This window comes from Diceros bicornis, chromosome 39 (genome assembly GCF_020826845.1).
Source record: "Diceros bicornis minor isolate mBicDic1 chromosome 39, mDicBic1.mat.cur, whole genome shotgun sequence".
In the NCBI taxonomy this organism is placed as follows: domain Eukaryota; kingdom Metazoa; phylum Chordata; class Mammalia; order Perissodactyla; family Rhinocerotidae; genus Diceros; species Diceros bicornis.
The window spans coordinates 13,996,489-14,012,764 of record NC_080778.1 but is presented as its reverse complement, the minus strand read 5'-3'; the positions used below and the strand labels follow the sequence as shown (position 1 = coordinate 14,012,764).

The 16,276-nt window shown below is 36.1% G+C and overlaps 1 protein-coding gene across 1 annotated transcript in view; it reads right to left on the bottom strand.

Moving 5' to 3' along the window:
* TFB1M (transcription factor B1, mitochondrial) overlaps positions 1-16,276 on the bottom strand; it is a 55,058-nt gene that overhangs the window by 27,326 nt on the left and 11,456 nt on the right. The window contains exons 3-5 of the mRNA XM_058534107.1: positions 13,722-13,830; positions 12,180-12,331; positions 4,713-4,832 (exon numbers count right to left, since the gene is read on the bottom strand). Of these exons, the coding sequence (XP_058390090.1) occupies positions 4,713-4,832; positions 12,180-12,331; positions 13,722-13,830 (381 nt within the window). The remainder of the gene's footprint in view (positions 1-4,712; positions 4,833-12,179; positions 12,332-13,721; positions 13,831-16,276) is intronic.

Sequence of the window (16,276 nt, the reverse complement as noted above, 5' to 3'; positions counted from 1 at the left end):
CGGCAAAAAGAGGAGGATTAGCACAGATGTTAGCTCAGGGCTGATCTCCCTCACCCAAAAAAAAAAAAAAAAAAAAAAAAAAAAAAAAAAAAAGTGCCATGTGCATTAAAAAAAACAAAAAAAGATAGACAGAAACAGAAAAAAAGAAACAATGGAGACACAAAACAACCAGAAGGCCAATGATAAGATGGCAACAGTAAATCATCACATATCAATAATCACTTTAAATATAAATGGACTGAATTCAGCAATCAAAAGGCACAGAGTCGCTGGATAGGTAAAAAACAAGACCCAACTATATGCTCCTACAGGAAACTCATTTCAGCTCTAAAGACACACACAGGCTCAAAGTGAAGGGATAGAAGAGGATATTCCACGCAACTGGAAACCAAAGAAAGCAGGTATAACCATACTCACATCAGACAAAAAAGACTTCAAGCCAAAAACGATAAGAGACCAAGTAGGTGATTATATAATGATAAAAGAGTCAATACATCAAGAAGATATAACAATTGTAAATGGTTATTTATATATATTTATTTATTTTTATCACTTTTTTATTTTTTGTGAGGAAGATCGTCCCTGAGCTAACATCTGCCAGTCCTCCTCTTTTTGCTGAGGAAGACCGGCCCTGGGCTAACATCCATGCCCATCTTCCTTCACTTTATATGGGACGCCACCACAGCTTGGCCTGACAAGTGGTGTGTCATTGCGCACCCGGGATCTGAACCGGCGAACCCCGGGCCGCCGCAGCGGAGCGTGCGCACTAACCACTTGCACCACCAGGCCGGCCCCTATATATTTATATATAAATATAACAATTGTAAATTATATATGCACCCAACTTTGGAGAACTGAAATATATTAAGCAAATACTAACAGATCTAAAAGGAGAAAAAGACAATAATACAGTAATAGCAGAGAACTTTAATACCCCACTGTCAGCAATGGATAGATCATCTAGACAGAAAATCAACAAGAAAACACTGGAAATAAACCACACTCTAGAACAGATGGACTTAACAGACATATATAGAACATTCCATCCAACAGCAAGAGAATATACATTTTTCCTGAGTGCACATGGAACATTTTCCAGGATAGATCATATAACAGGGCACAAAACAAATCTCAGCAAATTTAAGATTGAAATCATGCCAACTATTTTTTCTGACCACAATGGTATGAAACTAGAAATCAACAAGAAGAAAACTAGAAAATCTAAAAATATATGGAAACTAAACAACACACTATTGAACAAACCAATGGGTCAAAGAAGAAATCAACAGGGAAATAAAAAATTATCTCAAAACAAATGGAAATACAACACATCAAAACCTATGGAATACAGCAAGAGCAGTTCTAAGAGGGACACTTATAGCAATAAACACCTACATTTTAAAAAAAGATATTGAATAAACAACCTAACTTTGTTTACACCTCAGGGAACTAGAAAAAGAAGAACAAAGTTAGCAGAAAGAAGGAAATAATAAAGATCACAGCAGAAATAAATGAAATAGAGACCAGAAAAACAATAGAAAGGATCAACAAAACTAAAAGCTGGTTCTTCAAAAAGATAAATAAAATTGACAAACTTTGAGTCAGACTAAGAAAAAAAGAGAGGAGACGCAAATAAAATTAGAAACGAAAAAGGAGACATTACAACTGATACTACAGAAATATACAGAATCATAAGAGATTATTATGAACATTTATGTGCCAACAAATTAGACAGCCTAGAAGAAACTGACAAATTTCTAGAAACACACAACCTACCAAGACTGAATTAGGAAGAAACAGAAAATCTGAACAGACAAATAACCAGCAAAGAGATTGAACCAGCAATCAAAAACCTCCCAACAGAGAAAACCTCAGGACCAGATGACTTCACTTGTAAATTCTACCAAACGTTAGAAAGAAAATTAACACCAATCCTTCTCAAACTCTTCCAAAAAATTGAGGAGGAGGGAATAGTTCCAAATTCATTCTATGAGGCCAGATAAGGATACCACATGAAAAGAAAATGACAGACCAATATTCTGATGCAAAAATTCTCAACAAAATATTAGCAAACTGAATTCAAGAACACAAAAAAAGGATTATACACTGTGACCAACTGGGATTTATCCCTGGGATGCAATGATGGTTCAACAAATCAATAAATATAATACATCACATTAATAAAATGAAAGATAAAAATCACATGATCGTCTCAATAGACGCAGAAAAAGTATTTGACAAAATAAAACATCCTTTCATGACAAAAACACTCAGCAGACTGGGTATACCAGGAACATAGCTCAACACAATAAAGACCATATACAACAAACCCACACCTAACATTATACTCAATGGAGAAAAACTGAAAGCTTTTCTTCTAAGATCAAGAACAAGAAAAGGTGCCCACTCTCACCACTCTTATTCACCATAGAGCTGGAGGTTCTAGTTAAACCAATTAGGCAAGAAAAAGAAAAGGCATCCAAATCGAGAAGGAAGAAGCAAATTTGCCACTATTTGCAGATGATAGGATTCTGTATATAGAAATCCCAAAGACTCAACCAAAAAACTGTTGGACTATAATCAACAATTTCAGTAAAGCTGCAGGATACAAAATCAACATACAGAAATCAGTTGCATTTCTATACACTAAGGATGAAACATCTAAAAAACAAATACAGAAAACTATCCCATTCACAATAGCATCAAAAACAATACTTAGGAATAAATTTAACCAAGGAAGTGGAAGATCTGTACAATGAAAACTACAAGACTTTGCTGAAAGAAACTGAAGAAGAGACAAACAAGTGGAAAGACGTCCTATGTTCATGGGTTGGAAGAATTAACATTGTTAAAATGTCCATACTACCCAAAGTCATCTATAGATTCAATGCAATCCCCATCAAAATACCAATGGCATTCTTCAGAGAAATAGAAAAAACAATCCCAAAAATTTGGATGGGATCACAAAAGTCCCCCAATAGGCAAAGTTATCCTGAGGAAAAAGAACGAAGCTGGAGGAATCATACTTCCTGATTTCAAACTATACTACAAAGCTACAGTAATAAAAACAGTATAGTACTGGCACAAAAACAGACACATAGACCAATGGAACAGAATTGATAGCCCAGAAATAAACCCTTGCTTATATGATCAACTAACATTTGACAAGGGAGCCAAGAGCACCCAATGGGGAAATGACAGTTTCTTCAACAAATGGTGTTGGGAAAATTGGATGAACACATGCAGAGCAATGAAATTGGACCCCTATCTTACACCACCCAGAAAAATTAACTCGAAATGGATCAAAGACTAAACAAAGGATTTGATACTATAAAACCCCCAGAAAAAAACATAGGGAAGAATTTCCTTAACATTGGTCTTGGCAATGATTTTTTGGATATGAAAACAAAAGCACAAAGAACAAAAGGGACTACTTTAAATTTAAAAGCTTTTGTACAGCAAAAGAAACAACAAAATGAAAAGGCAACCTACAGAATGAGAGAAAATTTTTGCAAATCAGAGATGGGATAAGGGGTTAATATCCAAAATATAAAAAAAACCTCATAAAACTGAATAACAAAAAAACCAAACAATCCAATTAAAAAATGAACAGAAGAACTAAATAGACATTTTTCCAAAAAGACATCTAAAGGGCCAACAGGTACATGAACAGATGCTTGACATCACTAATCATCAAAGAAATGCAAATCAAAACCACAATGAGATATCACCTCACACCTGTTAGAATGGTCATCAATAAGAAGACAAGAGGTAACAAGTGTTGGTGTGGATGTGGAGAAAAGGAAACCCTTGTGCACTGTTGATGTGAATGTAACTTGGTGCAGTCACTATGGAAAATGATATGGAGGTGCCTCAAAAAATTAAAAATAAATCTACCATATGATCCAGCAATTCCACTTCTGGGTATTTATCCAAAGAAAATGAAAACACTACCCCAAAAAGATATCTGCACCCCCATGTTCACTGCAGCATTATCTACAACAGCCAAGATATGAAAACAACATAAGTGTCCATGGATAGACGAATGGATAAAGAAAATGTGGCACATATATACAATGGATTACTTATATGCGGAATTTTAAGAAGCCAAATTTGTAAAAACAATAAAATGGTGGTTACCAGGGACGGGGGTTGAGAGGACAGGGCAGATGTTGTTTAAGGGTACGAACCTACAACGAGCAGTAAATATGCTCTAGAGATATAATGCACAGTACAATGAATATAAACAACATTGTATTATAATAAAACTTGCTAAGAGACTAGACCTTAATTACTCCAACTACTAAAAAGAAAGAATAATTATATAATATGATACAGATGCTAATCATCACTACAATGGCAATCATATTACAATATATAAATCTACCAAATGAACGTGTTGTACACCTTAAATTTACACAATGTTATATGTCAAATATATTTCAATAAAAATAAATAAATAATGTTCGATGTAACTTTAGTTAGAAGTCTCTATCAGAAATCACAAATAAATACCTATTTTTTTTTTTGAGGACTGGGTAACCATGTAACTTATGGTTCTCATACAGGAAATGTAAAGAAAAAGTTACAGTACAGTTCGCAGAAAGATAAAGATCAGATCTGAGAGATAATTTCCTATGACACATTCGCGGAGAAGCAAAGATTACAATTAAAATCCTAATTCTGGTATACTAAAACAAATAGAAACTCACCTCTGGTTTGGGGACAAAAGCCCGACCCGGAATTGTGAGGATGTGCTGCACGTTGCAGAGGTATTGGGCCATGATGGAAAGGCGACTACGCTGTTTGCTTCCTGTAGTGGCTGTAAGTCTCTACGGAAGGACAAAAAGAAATTTTAGCAAATAATTACTCCAGTCTGATCAGTCAATGGATCAGCCAATGTTGGCTCCATTCTATTATCTATGAACACTAGATAGATTTTTTTGAGGCAAATTTTAAAAGCATAGGCTATATGACATGATATGGAGTCAGCACAGGGAACGTTTTCCTGCAATATTAATTGAGGTACACCTAATAAGAAGTGTGAGTTATATCATATATAACGCACTCAAAAAATCAAATAAGAAAACATCCCTACCGCTGACTGTTGGGGATTTTCAAACCACTGTTATACTCTGTAGAAGAAGGTCCTATATGAAACAAGTAATCGATAAACATTTGAAGAATGAAGAAATTAGCAAGCATAATGATGAACTAAAGATGCTTAAATATTTAATTTTATGAATTACCCCAATATATGAATGAACATTTTCAATGGTGTGCTTTTCTTTTTTTAATGGAATAAAACCTTGAATATTCAGAACTCTTGGAGAATTGGCTGTTTTTGACAACTGATTTTTGCAAAAAACTACGAATTTATTCTTTTAAGCACGCAAACACTTTTATTTTAAAGTTAGGTATATTCAAATTAACTCATAAATGCAACTGCTAATGGGAGAAGGATGGATCATAATAAGTGATACTGGTATAAGTAGGTATCTACAGGAAGAAAAAGTAGGTCCCTATCTTGTACCATAACCAACAATAAATTCCAAGTGAATTAACAGTAAGTGAAAAGTAAAACTTTAAAATTTTTATAAGTAAATATTTATGACTCTATGATAGGGAAAAATTTCTTAGAGATGCAAAAGCAGAAGCCACAAAAGAAAAGACTGATATATTTTGTTTTATTAAAACTAAAAACTTCTGTATAATAAAAATACTATAAAGATAAGTCACAGACTGAGAGAAGATATTTGAACCTCATGTACCCGACAAAGGACTGGTGTTCAGAATATAGAGGAAACTCCTACAGATCAATAACCAAAAGATAAATAACTAACAGACAATATGGTAAGAAATATAAGAGCAACACAAATGAACCATAATCATAAACTATGCTCAACCACATTACAAATTAGGGACATGCAAATTAAAGCCATAATGAGATACAAGTTCATATCCATAAAATGAACAAAATTCAAACAACAGAACCTAGTAATGGCAAGTACGTGGGCAACAGGACCTCTCACACACTGCTAGCGGGAGGGAAATCGGTGCAAGCACTTTGGACCACAATTTGGTAATATACACAGTACAGCTGAAGCTGAGTCAACCCTTCTGGTCTTTCCTGTCTCCCTCTAGGACTATATCCTAGAGAACAGTTTACATACTTCACAAGGAGATGTGCATCAGAATGTTCACTGCAACACTGTGTGTAGTATCAAAAAAAGTAGAAGACATAAAGGTCTATCAACAGGTGAATGAATAAGTGGCAATTTTGACAATGGAATACTAAATAATAGTTAAAATGAATAACAAGGGTTACCAACATAGATCCCAAAAATAATAAAGTGGCATAAAATACATACAACATGACTCCCTTTGTAGAAAAACTTCAAAAGATTACTTCTTATTGTTTACCCGTGTGTGTGTGTGTGTGTGCAAATATCTATAACTGTAGTGAAACTAAAACACGTGCACAGGAACGAATAATGAATATCAATTTTAAAACAGTACAACTCACAGGAAGAAAAGAAAGGGGATAGAAGAGGGCTCCAAACATATCTACAATATTTTATTTCTTAAAAAAAGCTATGAAAAACATGGCACTATGTTAAGATTGGACCAAGCTAAGTGGTGGGTTAAAACAATTAGGCATACTTATCTTTGTAAAATGCATCCTGCTTCTCTGTGTTCTGAGAGCTCACTAGACATTCTAAACCTCTTCTGAAAGATACAGGGTCAACGTTACAAACACCAACGATGACTGGGATAGTCCTGGAGCTGGTACACCGGGGCGTACCTCTCTGTTAAACACAGACGCAGCACTTTTTGATTTGTGTTTACTGTGCTGGGTTTTCTCTTTCCTGCTTCACTGTCATGTGCCAACCTCCAGTTGTCCCTTTTATGTTGCTGCTTCTAACCTGCTGTGGGCATGAAAACCACATAACTTGGCTTATAAGAGATTTGCCTTAAGTAAGATTAAAAAACAGGTTTTAATCTGAGCTGCTGGGAAAATTTCCTAGGGGCAAAGTTCACTGCAGATTTTGTAGCATCTATTTTGTTACTCAGAAGCCACCCCTCACCTTATCTCTTTTTATTTTAAATTATCTGGCTCTTGTCTGTATTTGGAGAGTTGAAATTATTGGGAAGTTAAGTTTAAGATAAGTAATGAATTGCTAGAGTATATATGACAAAATAAACTCTTCCCTACTAAAATGTAAAACCAAGAAATATATATATTCTCAAGCAAATATCAAAAACGTAAAGACAAACAGTGGAAGTATAGATTTAGGTTAAAGAATAATCTTATGGGTCAAACGGTCAAAAATATTTCTGGTTCTTCCTAAATAAAAAAAGGAGCTTAATTTTACCACTGGCATAAAATGCAAAAATTCAAAATGCATTGTGCAACCTGGCACAATTCAAAGCAGCTGTGTAAAACTAAAATCTACCATGAACATAATCACAAAATTAGAAAATAAACCAAAAGAAATGTCAAGATTTTAAAACTTGCTATTTCACCCTGGATTTTCTTCCAATTTTTTACTTGACATCTGAAAGGTATGTTTCCACTGATGAATTCACGAGAGAATTTAAAAATCACTTTAACCAAAAAGCAAAGTAGTGAGGCATGGTGGGTAAGCTAATTTGATATAAAGACACGTTTAAGAATATTTCACTTACAGCACTATGCATCCAGCCCTGCCAGGGGAGGGGGTGTCCTGACCCCTTAACTTAACCCACCCAATCTTTGTAGCAAATACACCCAGGGTGTGGAGATGAAAACACGTGAATCCTATGTTTTAATTTAGAAGAAAGCAGCACACACACCTGCCCTAACTTATTAAAGAAAAATTCCAGCCACAAACCAGAAAGCTCTGTGAAAAATTTCATTAAAAGCTAGCATAGGAGTTAAATGGTCGATCAACCATTCAAACATGAATTGGTACTTCTGTGATACATATTATTATAGGTAAAGCTATGAAAATTCAAACTCCATTACCAGATAGATGATTTGAACAGCAAAAGGCCAGGAAACCAAATCAGTTAATTTTTCAGTAAAAGGAAACCTCTAACCCTGGAGCTTTTTAAAAGCATTCTGACTGAGTGTAAGAAAAACAAGGGGTCAAAGAATTCACAAGGGCAGTGTTATTTTTTTTTCTTATTCATTTAAAATAATTTTAAGTAGAAAAAATAGGCTTATACTTGAGAAGCTACACAGCCAAACATCAAGGACAATGAGAACTACACAATTAATGAAGAGGTGACTCCCTCCCTGCTAGGGATGTGACCACTAAACAGCCAGGGTCCCCTGGAGATGGGAGGAGATAAGGAGGCAGATGCTGGACCCAGAAAGAAAAGTCCAGAGGTCCAGTCACAGGAAGAACTTGAACATCATGACTTCAGCAGAAAACATATGACCTGTGTTCAAGTTCAGCTTTCTCTGTAAATAGCTCCATGACCTTTTGGAAGACATTAAACTACTCTGAGCCTCAGTTTCATCATCTATAAAATGAGGTTAGATGAGATTTGCTAAGGTCTCGTTATTGCTACACAGTCTGATTCTATTTTATGAGCTGTAACTTTATACTGTCTATACAGCCCTTAATGTGTGTGAGCTGAATTCTTACACTCAGACCCTGGAGTCCTAGAGAGAAAAGAATAAGGGCACTGTGCTCATTTATTTCTGTTTTGTAACTCACAAAGCCAAGCAAAGAAAATGTTTATTTAAAAGTGCTTTCTGTGGCTAAAACACAAAATTACAAATAGGACAGTGTCAAGAGCAAAGAGAGGGTATATAAGAAAATGATGCTATATATTCTCCCATGGAAACTTCACTTGCAAAGTGTGAAAATCAGTCAGAGGACCAGTGTTACCCATACTCTAAAGCCTTCCACAAATTACAGACTCAATATAAACTTGGCACAATATTCATATTAAAATCAACTGTTTTTGTTAAAGAAAAATAATTGCATATGGTGAAGATGAAGAAACACTATTATTAATAACCACACTGACATTCTGAGTCACTGAAAATATTACTCCACCTCTCAAGCCTCTGTTCCTTTGCTCTTTCCCCCAAAAAATTAGAGTACATAGTTTTTGCATGTCTATTGTGTTATTCAAGAACAGAAATACCATAATAATCATGTCAGCTAGGAAAAAAACCCAAGGACAAATCTAAAGGTTGAGAAAACCAACAAAGAAAACTATTAGCATGGTCTCAATTCAAACCAACAGAAGAGAATGAACAGATTTATGAGCAGGAAATGATAAGGAGTTTAGGAAAGTGGGGATGTCATCTTGGAGTCCCTAACGAACACACAAAGGTCCTACATTTTTGTGATGGATTTTATAGCCAAACATTCCAAAGCAAAGTTTCTCAGCCTCAGCATTACTGACATTTTGGGCTGGTCAATGCTGAGTAATTCTTTGTTATTGGAGGCTGTCCTGTGCACAGAAGGATGTTTACCAGCATCCCTAACATCTATCCACTAAACACCAGAAGCACCTCCCACTTGTGACAACCAAAAATATCCCAAGGGGTGGGTGGGGCAAATCGCTCCATGAGAACCACAGCTCTAAAGGAGAGCACAGGTAAAGAGAGAGGGATGGGTCTAAGAAAAAAAATTCTTACGACACACTCATTTATTATTTGAAAACAAGGCATCTAAAGAATTGAACTAATGTAGTTATATAGTCCACTCTCAAAGGAATTCTGATACTAAAAACTTTTTTACAGGGCCGGCCTGGTGGCGCAGCGGTTAAGTTCGCACGCTCCGCTTTGGTGGCCCCTGGGTTCGCAGGTTCGGATCCTGGGCGCGCACCAACGCACCACTTGTCACCACTTGCCACGCCATGCTGTGGCGGCGTCCCATATAAAGTGGAGGAAGATGGGCACGGATGTTAGCCCAGGGCCAATCTTCCTCAGCAAAAAAAAGAGGAGGATTGGCATCAGATGTTAGCTCAGGGCTGATCTTCCTCAAAAAAAAACAAAAAACAAAACAAAACAAAAAAGGTTTTTTACAGAAACAACTATGAAGCTAAATAAAATACATGAAAAGAGTTTTCATAAACTGGACAACAGGCAGTGTGGGACTGTGATCAGTGACAGAAGGGAAAGAAGGTACGCCTTATGACTGCCCAGCTTATAGCCTTGGAGGCCATTCTCAGGCTGCAGCATGATAGGTATTTTATGAAATTCTTGATCTGCTCTGATGTGAACCAAATATTCTTCCTGAGGATTCTCTCCTCTATCTGCTGTATTGGGCCTTCTGTTTCCCAGATTTCACACCATCTTTCTTGTTGGTGTCTCTAATCAGACCAATGCTTATACAGGATTTGTCATTATGTCCGAGGTGTAGACAGAGGTCAATGAAGGGCAGATTTTTCAATAGATGGTGCTGGGTTAACTGGGATCATATGTTAAAAATAGCAAAATCGGTTTCTACTTCAACCATCCACAAAAATCAATCCCAAGTGGATTATACATATAAATGTGAAAGGTAAAACAGTAAAGCTTCTACAAGATAACACAGAAGATGATGTTCATGATCTAAGGATATAAAAGGATTTCTTCAAAAAGACACAAGAAGCACTAACTATAAATTTAAAATTGTAAAAAGACAATAATAACATGCCACAGAGTGGAAGAAGAAATTGGCAACACATTTAATTAATAAAGAAGTGGTATGAAGAATATGTAAGAACTCCTCCAAATCAATGAGAAAAAGACAAGCAACCCAACAGAAAAATGGGTAAAAGACAAGCACGTCACAGAAAAGAGGTTAGTTATCCAAAAGGCCAATAAACATGCAAAATGGTGTTCAATTTCATTAAAAATCAGCAAAAGACAAAATACAACCACAATGACACAGCATTTTCTCCAGATTAACAAAAATGTATAAGTTTGGTAATAGCAACTACTGGCAAGGATATGGAGCAAAACGAACTCACAGACGCTGTTGGTGGGAATATAAAAATGTATAATGACTAGAGAACCATTTAGCATTATCTAGCAAGGGTGAAGATTTGCAGACCTTATGATCCAGCATTGCCACTTCCGGGTATACACCCTACAGAAATCTTGCCTATGTGCTCCAGCTGACATAAATATAAGAATGTTCATGACAGTTTTGCTTGTAGTAACAAAACACTGAACCCAATTCAGGGTCCCAAAACAGGAGAATGGATAAATTATGATACAAAGAGTGAGCAGCATATAGCTATACAAATAAACTACAGCCATGAGCACCATGAGCGAATCAGGATAAAAAGAATACATACCATATGAATCCATTCGTATGAAATTCAAAAATGGACAAAACTAAGGTATATTCATTTTACAGAAAAGAATCTATGTGATAAACTATGCAGGGAATAATAAGTCCCAAATTCACGGTATTGATTACCTTGGTAGTGGATGAGGGAGTGGAGATGCAATCAGAATGAGGCATACAAGAGGGTGTCAAAGATGTGGGTAATTTAATTATTAGCTTGACTCGGGTGGTGGGGATTCAAGTGTTCTTTTTATTAAGCCATACATATACACTATACACTCTTTTGTATTTACATGTCATAATAAAATTTTTTTAAAAACACTTACAGTCTGCAGATCCCCTTTAAACCTCTGCAGCTCAAAAATTGCCCTTGCCTACCCTGTAGGTTTCCTTTCTAGAGTGAACCTAGAACACTCCTGCCATGGGAATGCAGGCATAGCAGGCACAGCTGAGGTGGGGGATTAAGTGAGAGTCTATATATTGAATAATGAGACACCAACCCCCTTCCCTTTCTCAGCTCCAAATTGATTATCACATTCTTACTAAGTTCAACATATCAATTTTAATATATCACATGCCACTCCCTATGTATTGATGTATCACTAACACCCCACAGTTTTGTCTTTCTCTAACTGTTCTATGGCCATTGCATCTTGTATTTACTACACTGCCTTCTTGGCTGACAGCATGCCAACCATGTTCTCCATGAAGAGCTTACAGGAATTACATCTGTCATCCTCATTACATGTTTAACTTTTGGTTGAGCTGTTGTTGGGTTTTTCTGTGTGTGCAATGGAGTATTAACTTAGAAAACAGTCTGTGATAAAAATGCAGTATTATTTTGTTTTGGAATTTGATGATGTGATAAAATAGCCAGAGAAAGTTGAAACTTACCTCTGCCACTTCCTTTTGAAAAGTCAATGTCATCTGGGTTCTGCCATAAGCAAAAGGTCCATCTCTACGAGAAACATTTTCAAGCCACTTGATAATCAGTGGAGTTGATACACTAAAAGGCAGATTTCCGATAATATGTACATTTGGAGGATCTGGTTGGCAGGAGAAAAAACAACTTGGAATGATTTCATCAATATATTCTGAATACAATTTTAGTTAAGAGTAAAATCAAATTGGATATTAAGAGCATCAAACAAAAATATATGAAAAGACATGGCTGAGTATTTTTCAGTCCATTTACTCTTCAAAAGCAATGTTCTCTTACAATCAGCTTTGAATTATTAAGGAAAAAATTCTACCTAATTACTGTTCAGTCAGTGAAAGTCCTCAGGTTTTGGCTTAGGAAAAATATGAAAAAGAGTTGGTTTGAGAGAAAAGATAATTTGCCTTGCACATGAGGTCAAAGTGCCTATGGAAGCACCCAGATGACACTGTCAGAGGGTCAGATGCCCAGGAAGGGGATACAGGCTGGATATAAAGATGTAAGTGTCTGTAGTATAGAGGCAGTAAGTGATACCATAGGGTGGGGTAATCTGGTAATCTGTAGCATGAAGAGAGAAAAACCCTCAAAAGAAAAATCTCAGAAACAGCATGTAAGAGGTGGCTGGAAAAATAACCACCAGCAAAGAATACTCAGAGAAAGTTCACACCAAAGTAGAAGGAAAAATAGGAGGGCCTGGTATCAGAGAAGACAGGAGTAGAGAAATCTTCCAGAAGAGAGCAGTCAGCAGTCAAATGAATGCTGGAAAACTCTAAGGTTTGAAACAGGCAATTAGGATGTCACTGTGACTCAAGCGTGGCTGGGGCGGGGGCGGAAACCTGAAAGCATCGTGCTAAGAAGAGAATGGCATGTTGGAAGGTGGAGACGGGCAGCACCAACCACTCAGAAGGAGCCCGGCTGTGGAGAGGCCAGAGACCCGGTGGCAGCTACATGGGGGTGCACCAGAATCACTCCTCCACTTGTTCTGAGGGGTTTTATAGGCAAGAAACATACCCTATTTATCTAAGTATTCCAAAGAGCTGGCACATAGCAGGTTACCAATAAACACTGTCCATGAATGAAGAGTGCCTTGGTTGGTCATTGAAGGCGAAAGACAACGGAAATAAAGTTAGAAGAAAGGCTTGAATGTGGCTTAGTTTACTAAAACACTTCTTATCTCACCATTCGGAAAAAGTAACACTTCAGAGTTCAGCCTATCCTTATATGGTATCATAAAAACGACAAGTTTATTTGAACAGAACCCAAAACATTTAAAAAATATAAGACAAATTAGAATTAAGAAAAAGTAATTAGATTTTATACTTCAGAAGAAAGTAGAAAAGCAGAAAAAAATTACAATGCACAATATCTATTTAATTCTGTTCAGACAATTTTTAAGACAAATATATGACAAACATTTATAATATGTAACAAATAATATAAATATTTTTAATAAAAATAATTACAAAAGAAAATAAGAAAACCAACCCCAAGTCACTTACCATCCTCCCATTGTCTTTTAAGACTTTCTGGAAACGCCCTTTCTACCTTAAATGTCAACACATCTCCATGGACAATTCTCAGTTTTCCAGGTGCTGCATCAGAAAGCATCTAGTTACAAAAAGGTCAATGAAATGAGCTCACATGCTTTGGAGAATAATGAAACTAATTTTTTTTACTTCAAATCTGTGCATTATTAAGTCAATCTGAAAAGCCAGAGACGAAGAGTGATCATTAATGAACCCGTAGTGTACCACGTCCACTGCAATAGGCAATTGTGGTGTTTCACTTTTAAGACATGTGAATGACCGGGCATAGTAACAGATAATAGTAAAACAACAGCTTCTAATTTGACAAATAACATACTAACACAATTTTGACCCTCAGAATGACCTGTATTTCTATATAGATTTAGCAAAACTCAACTCTTATCTATAAGTTTTTAAATTAGAGACTAAGGACATTACAATGAAAAACTGAGAATTAATTAGGAGTAAATCATATGAAAGACGAGCTTAATTCAACCTAAATATATACAAAAGATTCTACATATTACCAAGATCTTTAATGTAATCTATGGGTAGATTCAAACCAAGTAGAAAGTCATTTGTCATTGCCAGGCTGTAGGTGGCGTTCTGAGACACTCAATCTGACTAGAGTATCCCTAATCTTAACATTTCTGATCCACAGGCACTTTCAACCTAATGAATTATCCTGCATGTTTTAACAATAGCTACCTCCCAGCTATTTCTACCTTCCAACCATTTGCTTTCCTCCAGTCTTTCTGAGTAAAAAAGAAAAAAAAAGCACCCTTTCCTTTGTTATTTTTTCCCTTCATTTCATCTACCTCAGCACCGTATCTTAAGAAATGCTCTCACAGTACTCAAGTGCTGGCACGTAGCTAAAAAGAGCCGTATAGCTAAGCCATCCAAAAATCTGTACTGTGTTAAGTGCCCCTGTACCCAACACAAACTTGATTCTTGAAGTCCTTGGTAAAAAAAAAACAAAACAAATGCAGTCTCTGAGCTTATAAAGTTTAAAACGCAGGAGTAAATATAATCAGTGAGAACAAACATCATTACTAAAGTAATTAAAAGGAAGAGGTGACCCCCTTCCCACAATAAGTCTCAGCTAAGGGAGCTCAGAGAGTCTTGGCTGCATCGGACTCAGGGAACTTTTGCCCTGAGCACCCCTTGGTCCTGCCTTTAAATTGCTCCTCAATTAAAGCTGATTTTCTCTAACTCTCTCCTTGCCTAACTCAGGCAACCGAGAGGAAGGATGAAAGAAACATCACATAAGCCAGAGAGCAGCCACTGGACCAAGGCACCCAGTTTGTAGATTACCCCCGCCTGTGGGTCCACACTGTGCCTTGCACATGCTTCTTTATAGTACTTACAATACACTGTAGCACAATTGTGTATATACAGGGTTCCTTCCCTGTAACAATGCAGGCTCCTTAAGGGCAGCACCTGTCTCCATCTACCTCATGTTCCCTGCAGTTACAATAATTCACTGTAGGTGCTTCATATATATTTGATGAATGAGTGAATAAATAAATGACCAAATGGCATTCAGTTTTCTACGAAGCTGGAAACTTCCTCTCCTAGTCCTTGAGATTTTGGGCTCCCAAAATTTGTAAGGAAATAAACTTGCAAAGATTTATTTCACTGACAAATCAGGCAGAATTATACAAGTAATATTTCAGAAATACATAGCTGAAATGCCTATATTGGTAAGAGGCTAAACATTTTAAGTTTGAGAATCATCTAGTTTGATATGTTTAGCCATGGTAGTTCAGCAAAAATAATTGCACACCTATGATATTAATGTATTTACGGATTATTTTAAATTACCATGATTTGCTAAGACTTAATCTGATGAGTTCCAGACAATAAATCTAAGAAAACATAATAACCTCAATATACTATAAATAAAAAAGGAGATAGCTCTCCATGGGACAGGCTGTTACTGTATAAAAACTGTGTATTTAATGATAGCATTTACTGTCAATGAAGAACATTAGAATTTTTTCTATAATTATGATTCACATAATTAAAACAAAACAAATTAGGATACCAAAAACAAATAGGCAGAACTAAAAGCTTATGTTTCATGATCTCAATATATAGAAAGTAATTATGTAATTAGTAATTAAGTAAAACCAAACAAAATAATGTAAACTTGGCTCTTTGGCATTAATTTACATGCTCCAATAACTCAACCACATTTGAAATGTTAATTCTTTCCACATTGACACACACAGCTGCATACCAGAAAATAGATATAATACACATTCACCTTCCTTTCCTAGGTTTAAAGTTGCACTTCTATCATATTTCTTTTGGATTCTCCTTCAGGCTTAAGTCTCAGTCAATGACAAACCAAATCCTCCCATCCTTTAAAAGGTCTACCTCTTCCATGACTATTTTAGCTTGATCTTCCCCTTTCCAACTCCCCACTGCAGAATGAATGAATGCTGGTGTTCACAGCTTTATGTGAAGGCCTTTAAGCAATTATGAGGGAAAAATGTGCTACACAAACTGAAATGATGGTATGA